Source organism: Sinocyclocheilus grahami, unplaced genomic scaffold (genome assembly GCF_001515645.1).
Source record: "Sinocyclocheilus grahami isolate Dianchi unplaced genomic scaffold, SAMN03320097.WGS_v1.1 scaffold284.1, whole genome shotgun sequence".
Taxonomy (NCBI): domain Eukaryota; kingdom Metazoa; phylum Chordata; class Actinopteri; order Cypriniformes; family Cyprinidae; genus Sinocyclocheilus; species Sinocyclocheilus grahami.
Genome location: NW_015505463.1, coordinates 38318 through 47584, shown reverse-complemented (window position 1 = coordinate 47584; position 9267 = coordinate 38318). Strand labels below are relative to the sequence as shown.

The following is a 9267-nucleotide window of genomic DNA, read 5'->3' as shown; positions in this document are numbered from 1 at the left end:
AGAGACCACCGCTGTGTTGTCGGTGCGCACCAACACATGGTGACCTCTTAGGTCTGGGAGGAAGAGTCTTAGTGCATGAAGCACAGCCCGCATCTCCAGGCAGTTGATGTGCCACGTGAGATGGCGACCACTCCACAGACCGTGGGCAGGGTGGCCACTCATGACCGCTCCCCAACCGGTGAGGGACACGTCTGTCGCTAGCATTACGCGGCGACAATGAGCTCCCAGCACCGGGCCCTGAGCCAAGAACCAAGGTTTCCTCCACATGTCCAAGGCACGTAGGCATCGCCGTGTGACCTTGAACATGCAAAGCGTGTTTTCCCTCGGGGAGAACACCCTGGTCTTGGGCCACCACTGTAGGGGCCTCATGTACAGCAGGCCAATAGGTATCATGTTGGACGCAGCTGCCATCAGACCCAGCAGTCTCTGAAACTGCTTGTCAGTGAGTGACCGGCCTTCTCTGACTCTCGCGACTGCGGTAAGGATCAACTCGATCCGAGCAGGGGACATACGTGCCTGCATCGTGGTCACATCCCACACCACGCCTAGATAAGTGGTCCTCTGTAATGGAGAAAGCACACTCTTCTTGGCGTTTAGTCTCAACCCCAGCTCTCTCATGTGGGCGAGAACGACATCTCGATGTTGAACCACCATCTGCTCTGACTGAGCTAAAATCAACCAATCGTCGATATAGTTTAGTATGCAGATGCCCTGGAGTCGCAACAGAGCCAGGGCTACATCCACACACTTTGTGAAAGAGCGGGGTGAGAGTGCAAGGCCGAAAGGAAGAACACGATATTGGTACGCTTTGCCCCCGAAAGCAAACCTCAGGAACTTCCTGTGAGTGGGAAGGATGGATACATGGAAGTATGCATCCTTTAGATCGATCGTGACAAACCAGTCCTCAGACCTGATCTGAGACACGAATTGCTTGAGAGTAAGCATCCTGAACTTCAGTCGCATGACTGAGCGGTTCATGTGACGTAGATCTAAAATTGGACGCAACCCCCCATCCTTCTTCGGAACTATGAAGTACCGGCTGTAGCACCCGGACTGCCTCGCATGAGGAGGGACCACCTCGATGGCCTCCTTCCTCAAAAGAGTAACTACTTCTTGTTCCATGACCAGAGCCTGCTCGGGGCTCACCAGCGTGGGCGTAATCCCGTTGAAATGAGGCGGGGGAGAACCAAACTGGATTCTGTAGCCTCTCTCTACAGTGTACAGGACCCACTGAGACACATTTGGCAGTAGTTTCCACGCTGCCAAAACGTCTACTAAGAGAATCAGTCTCTCGAGAATGATCTCTGGTGTAATACGAGCAGCCAGCTCGGTGCTCTGTAACGGCGAACCGGCAGGGAACAACCGAACCCGCTGCTCTAGAGACCTCCATGGAGGTGGCGAGCCTCTTAGCCCCGCTACGTTGCCGGGCGGTAACTGAGAGTGGCGCTCGCGGGAGACCGCTGTGCCCTGTAACTCCGGCAGGGTTAGCAGACCGATCTCCTGAGGGCACTGAGGACAGTGTGTAATGCGGTGTAACCCGCTGCACCCCAGAGGTGACTGCCCTCATGAGTCCTGGGCCAGTGGCGTCAGGACTTTTTGGCCGAGGACCTCTTAGTCTTAAGTACGGTCCGCAGATCCGGCTTAGACTTCAAGGCCCTCGACCTGGAGCATAGCCTCGACCCACTGTCTCGACACAGGGGAGTACGTGAGGCCACCTCTTTTTTTTCTGTTTTTGTGCACTGCTGACCGCCTCAACCTCCTCAGAGGAAGAGAGGTAAACACGTGCTCTCACTCAAGAAAATTTATTTATAAATTTTTTCCCAAGTGCCTCTGTGTATCTAACTTCTCATAGTCAGAAAAATAATTCCTCAGAATTAAATGCAGTCAACAACCAGAGGGGTAAATACGGTCTGGTGAGTTTGATTTACATCGAAATCGAATGATGTAATATACGCGTTGCCTCGGCAGCACGCAAGCCACTCAGTCACACCAACAACATCAATCTCCTCAGAAAAAGATGGCCGCATCAGCAAGCTCTCACTCAGAGGGGGAAGAACCGCAGCGCGGGCTTCCAGCCTCGAGAACGAGCTCTAGATCTAGGGAACACGGGTGGAGATAGGACGAGCCGTCTCCAACCCATCCACCAGATCATATGCGATTCCCACGAACTCAGTCGCCGCCGTGCCTCAGCAGCAGCGGGACTGCAATCGCAAGATCACAGGCACGGACACACTCCTCGGAGCGTGCCCGGCAAGAGCGAAGCGCTTCACAGCGGGCTTCTTTTTCTTTTTTTTTCTCTCGAGAGCCAACTGCGCGAGCTCCACTCCCCATTGATGCTGTTCATTATAATATCAGGCATAATATGCTTGTGTAACTGGTGTTTGTGCAACTAGCGAGCTCTCTGACGCCCTCCGCATCAATCTCCTCGGAGAAAGACAGGCGGAGCGTTGCGCTCTCTCCCCGGGGGGGAAGTACCGCAGCGCGGGCTTCTGAAACCCCGAGAGCGGGCGCTGGATCTGGTGCTTAAGGAAGTAGATAGGGACGCGCCCGTCTACATTTCCTCCACCGGATCCATACGCGAAACCCACGAGCACAGCCGGCGCTCCTCCTCGGCGAAAGCGGGGCCGGCGCCGCGAGAAACACTAGTGAAAGCTCTCTCCTCAAAGAGAGCCCTCTGAGAGCGAAGCAAGCCAGTAACAAACGCTACCAAAACGGCCATCAGCTCCCTTTTTTTCCGAGAGCTGACTCTGCGTGCTTGCTCTCAAGCAGACAACAAACAAACTGTGTGTATCCCCACCCGGAAAGTAACGCGGGCAGGGAAGAACACACAGCCTGAACGCTGCCTGCCCTCGCCTTAGTGTCTGGTTTTGTCTTGAGATTTCGTGACAGACAACACTAAATAAGACTCACAAACAGATATCAGACTGACACACACACAGAGCGCTTGCTGAATGACAAAAGCTGACGCTGGTCTCACCGCACGTGCTTTTATAGCTTCCTGGTCATTACGTCCCCCGCCGTGACGTCTCGCCCATCTATTGGTCTGATTACACACGAGGTTCAGAGCCCATCACGCTGAAGGGCGTTCCCCTAGCGTTTCCGACGCAGCTCGAGTTCCTGAAGAGGAACTTATACAGCATTACAGTTAGTCGATCTAAAACGGTGATTGTGCATTAACAGTTGTCAACCATAATGGTACGTGGTCTGAATTTAATTATTCAGCATATTTTTTGTTTTGGACGTGCATGCGCACCTGTGCACCACTTATGTGCACCCCTGTTGATTGTGCATATAGGAAGGCTGCATAAAAGAGCACTGCAGTAGTCTACTCAAGTAGGGTGACTCAAGCCTAGAGGAGTGGTACAGCTTGATTAGGTAAGACATGTCTGATTTTACTGGAAAATCTATGTGCCTGGATGATAAAGTAGGTCCCAGAGATGTTATGTGAATCCAAAAAAGGAGTGAGCCAAGCACGGAACCCTGCAGTACCCCATGCTTAGCTGATTTTCCTGCTCTTTTGTTACTTATATTTATCACAAAGCTGAATTTTGTTAAAAATAAGTATATCTACAATGAAAACTGTGTGGAATAATAAAGGGGACAAAATAAATAAATTAGAGAATGATAAATAACATATTTCATTCTGTATAAATTTACATTTATATGCAGGGAGAGAGACAGAAGTATCTGTTATCTAAATTTATTAAATTATGTAATAAAATGTATTAGTTTTATTATTTCATTATAATTGTATTAATTTTATTTTATTTTACAAACTATATTTCCATTTAGGAGATCCTATTCATACTCAGGTTTTACTATTGAATTTTGCCCATCTTAAGCAGGAACAACAAAATGCTCTAATATTTTTTTTATCTATTTGTTTTCTATTCCATTATCAGCTCTGTCTCCCCTTTTCTCTCCCCTGTCTCTCTTTGTTTGTCATTTACTTTCTATCTTATCCTAGATAATAAAATTACTGAAATGCACTGGTTAAACTCTGCATCCTTTGGGTGCACTCCGGACACAATCAAGATATCAAAGAGCACTACATATTTCAGGTCAAGGCTTTTATACTACTCGAGGATATTGTAACAGTTAGAGATGTGGTATCTATAAATGTTTTAATGACTAATGAGTTATAAAAATAGTGGGTTGGTAGATGTTTGTTTGCTGTGGATATAGCCATTATATATTTACTAAATTTGACATGGTTTATACTGCGGCAATAATTCTGAGCTGGCCATTACCAAGAATAACTCTGTATGTGTTTTGTAGATTTAAGTGAAGTGCAGGGACACGGGAAGTAGGGGTGCTGAGGGGGCTGCAGCACCCCCTGTTTTCACATGGTTGCAAATGCAACGCCAGGTTTGTTCATTTAAATTTATTCAGTTTTAGCATTTAATAATTTATTTGTAATGATCTCTGAAATGTAAATTGTACATGGGCTATAATAAACCGATGTTTATCTTTAGAAACATGATTAATTTTACTTGTGATGTTTTCTATATGGGATGATTAGCCTAATCCTGATGAACACGTGACGCTAGCGCCCCCCCAACACGGACACACACAGCACCCCCAACCGAAAGCATTTTACCGCGCCCCTGGTGAAGTAAGCCATGGAAAATGTTTCCCTGACTAATTTGCCACATTTTTCATCTTTCCACTTATTCAGCTTTATGTAATGAAATAATTGAGAGAGAGGTAGATAAAATAGTAGAAGGCATAAGTGTGGCAGACCACTTAAACATAGAGTTAATTTATGATGCATCCCATATTTCAGTCTGTTCACTTAACAATAAATGTACAATGATACAAAAAGCTCTGCCTGGTAGGCAGTCTAATGGAGGAAAGGTAAAAAGGTAGCAAAATGTCATGACTAAAACAGTATCAGGAAAAAAGTTTTACGTACAATTTCTACACGCTATCACTTAAAGTATGTTTTATTGACATTTGGCGACATTTCAAAGTCGACAGTAAATTACCAGAATTTTCCAAACTCCAGCTCTGTACTCACCCCCACCTCCACATGGTCTGAACCTCTGTCATCTTGCTTGTGCAAAACCTCAAAGTAGTATCGCCGCGAGGACATGAGACTGCGGAGAAAAAGAGAGAGACAGGGGGGGAGGGGGGAAAATTAAAGTGAAAAAAAGAGAGGGCAGGGGACACTCTCAGAGAGCTATAGAGGGACAGACCAGATGAGGAAAGGAAAAACTGTGGCAGATGCAAAGATGAAAAATGCACATTGCACCATAGAATCACTAAGGTGCCTTCTCACCTTCTCAAAGAAGCACTATGGTCTTGTTCAACTACTAGAAAAGCAGAGATTAGTAGTGAAGTAACCTCTGTTATTTATGCTAGCCAGTGTAACTTAATTTGATTTTGAAGCTAGATGTACAAGTAAGACTAGTGGCAAACCTCAAATCATAAAAAAGAATGTGTTGACATATTAAAGCACATTTAAAGTTCTTTATTATAATTGTAACTATAGTGTGTTATTCAAGAGTAAACAATTAATACATTTTAAATGTACTAAATTTTAACTTCCTTATTATAAATATGCAATTACAAATATATTTAAATGGTAACACATTTCAATTCTCACTATTAACTAACATGCATATTACTAGCATACTGGCTGTTTATTAGTACTTACAAAGCACATATTAATGCTTTTTTCTGCATTATTCTAGATCCCTTAATCCTACCCCATACCTAAACTTAACAACTACTCCACTAACTATTTATAAGCAGCAAATTAGCAGTTTATTGAGTCAAACGTCATAGTTAATAGTGAAAATTTGACCTTAAAGTAAAGTGTGACCATTTAAATACATTAAATACAGGTTTTAATTATTATTATTTTTTTTAGAAATTGCAGTAACACTTTAGATTAGGGAACACATATTTACTATTAACTCATATTCACTATTAAGAGTTTTCCATCAATAACATTTTGATAGTAAGGTAATTGTTGTAGTAGTTATGTTTGGGTATTGGGTTGGGTTAAGGGATCTAGAATAAGGCATTAACATGTGTTTTATAAGTACTAATAAACAGCCAATATGCTAGTAATATGCATGCTAATAAGCAACTAGTTAATAGTGAATAGTGTTCCTAATCTAAAGTGTTACCGAAATTACATTAAAGCATACTTTAGTTAACCTGGAATGCTTCGGCAGTACATATACATATATTGTGGATGAGGAGATACCCCCTGACAATGTAAAGCGCTTTGAGTGCCTGGAAAAGCGCTATATAAATGTAATTGATTATTATTATTATTATTATTATTATTGTTATTATATACTATATAACACATATTTAATCAATCAAGATTCAAAGTGTCTGAAAACATTATATTAATTTTAGACTATAGACTTTTAGTTTGTTTTCTTCCCTCATGTGTTCCTTGACCTAGTTTTCCCTCGTGTCTGATTATGTCATTATGTTCAGGTGTGTTTAATTATCTTTATTTGTCAGTGTATTTAAGTTCCTGTCTGTTCTGTTAGTTTGTTGGAGTTTCCAGCCTTCCTTTTGTGGATTACCTTTTGTGGATTATTAAAAATTGTTAACCTTCATCTTCATCATCGTGCGTATGCATTCTACACCATATCATGACACTTATATTCTTTCTGTATCTCATTTCTGTAATAAGTACACTTTTTAATAATATGCTAAAGTGTTATTTTTAACAAGAGCAAATAATGAGAGTTATATGAGCTTTCTGATCTTTAATCTGATGTAATGTGTTAAATGTTTGGAAACAGCAATAACTTTTTTAAACTGTACAATTCTTTGAACTTAAACATTCAAAATGTAAACATATAAAACATTTATATTTACATTTAGTCATTTAGCAGTGTAACGTTTATTATTATTTATTAGCTCTAAAAAGGGGAATATTTATGACGAATCATAAATGGTTATGATTCATAATAAATATTTAGATTATATCTTCGAATTAACTGTAGCAGAATCAATATTACAATTATTTGATCTGTCCGTCCACCGAGCAGACAATATAATCATTTATCAATTCAAGGAATATTTATTTTCTGGCCACGGAACAATAAACTGTCCTTCTTTGTGCAGTGCTAGCAGTAATTCTTAGCCAAATGTAGCAAGGGTTCAAACATTCATTGACTTGGAACTGTGAACAGTAAACAGAGACAATTCGTTGTGAATATAAGGGATTTAATAAAATGAAACTATATCTAACATATAACTAACTAAAACATATATACACAGAATGAAACAAAGTAAGGAAAAGATAGAGAATAGAAAAGAATGGCAGTATTTCACATCACTTAACCACAACCTCTGAAAAATCATCAAAGAAGCCAATAATCACCTTAAAAGGGACTGAGATTTAAACACGCATCTGAATAATTTGAAGCGGTTACTTGCATTGGTTTCGATTGCTGAAAAAGAGTCCGGATGCGGTAGATAACGGAGCTCTTTTGATGAGTTCGTGAGGAGTCAGCTGGAAGTTTTTACTTCTGGTTCCTCTGAAGAAGAAGTCCACAGCGACTAACGTTACTTGAAAGTAAAAACTGCCAGAAAATAAAACTCAAGAGGAAGGTCTTGAGAGTCCTGAAAGGTGTTGTCTCAAACGAAGAAGAAGTTTTCTGAGCAAAGTTATTTTGGGCTGATCGCTTTTGAGAATTTCTATTCTGTGTGTGCTGACCAATGAGAGACATGGATTTTGAGCGGGAGAATCGTCTTTGTCTCTTGTTTTATGGCTCATTTGCATGCTTTATGGCCGGTCTGGAACATCCGTAGTTTTAACCCAAAATATCGTGCGAGTCATATGATGCGTTTCACAATCACATACTGTAAGTCATTGTCCGAGAAATGAAGAACGGGTGACATTGATACCAAGAAACAATAATCTGGAATAGATTAAACCAAAGATACACACATACACCTGAATATAAGTGTTTTATGGCTTTAACTAATACAAATAACGAGTGGTAACTCATCTAATCTAACAAAGGGAATGTGCACACCACATGCATATACCAGATACAATTATAACTGATTAATTATAGTCTAAAATAAAGAAATGTCTGTATGTGTGTGTGCGTGTTAGTTTGGGTGTGTGCGTGTTCGTTTGGCCATTCACAGCTCTCTGTGGAATGTTTTTGATCAGAAGATTCCAGGATTCTCGTGGGGGCTGGTTCTAATCTTTTTGACGGCGAAGAACCATTTGGCAATTTACAACCCCTATACAAGTAACATCTCTGACCAGAACTGTAATTTATATGCAAATGTCAAAAGGCTAAAAGGGTCTTTTAAGCCATAAACAGTCCAACACTCCAGCATGATCCTACGCAGACGCTACAAATTGATTAAATTATTTAATATATTATGAACAAACATTAAGAATAAATAATGGTATGCTTGTATATCAAAACACACCTAGATTGACAAAATTGCTGTAAAAAAGTTTGCATTAATGTTAACAAACAACCTTATTGTAAAGCATTACTGATGTGTTGCATGGAAAGTACACATTACTATCTGTCACTGTCAGTTATGCTTTGCTTGCAGATGTTTAACACATGTTGGTGGTATTTTTTATTTTTTTTTACAGTGATTGTCACCCTGACATAATTTACATGCAACAATTTCACCTAAATGGGTGCAGAGCCAGTGGTGGTTTTGTAGGCAAACATTAATGCCTTGAATTTAATGCGAGCAGCTACTGGTAGCCAGTGCAAATAGATGAACAGAGGTGTGACATGCGTTCTTTTCGGCTCATTAAAGATTAATCTTGCAGCGGCGTTTTGGATTAATTGTAGAGATTTGATAGAAGTGGCTGGAAGACCTGTCAAGAGAGCATTGCAATAGTCCAGCCTGGATAGAACAAAAGCTTGAACAAGGAGTTGTGTTGCATGTTCTGAAAGAAAGGGCCTGATCTTCCTAATGTTGTATAAAGCAAATCTGTAGGACTGGGCAGTTTTAGCAATGTGGTCTGAGAAATTCAGCTTATCATCAATCACAACTCCAAGGTTTCTAGCTGTTTTTGAAGGAGTTATGGTTGATGAGCCTAACTGGATGGTGAACATTTTATAAAGTGATGGGTTTGTTGAAACCACAAGCAGTTCTGTGTTAGCCAGGTTGAGTTGAAGGTGATGGTCCGTCATCCAACAAGAAATGTCTGTTAGACATGCTGAGATGCGAGCAGCTATCGTCGGATCATCAGGATGGAATGAGAGGTAGAGTAGAGTGTCATCAGCATAGCAGTGATATGAAAAG

At 41.4% G+C, this 9267-nt stretch overlaps 1 protein-coding gene across 1 annotated transcript in view; it reads right to left on the bottom strand.

Moving 5' to 3' along the window:
- Nucleotides 1-9267, bottom strand: part of LOC107600469 (N-acetyl-beta-glucosaminyl-glycoprotein 4-beta-N-acetylgalactosaminyltransferase 1-like) — a 53777-nt gene that overhangs the window by 28482 nt on the left and 16028 nt on the right. The window contains exon 6 of the mRNA XM_016292375.1: nucleotides 5021-5099. Coding sequence (XP_016147861.1) covers nucleotides 5021-5099 — 79 coding nt within the window. The remainder of the gene's footprint in view (nucleotides 1-5020; nucleotides 5100-9267) is intronic.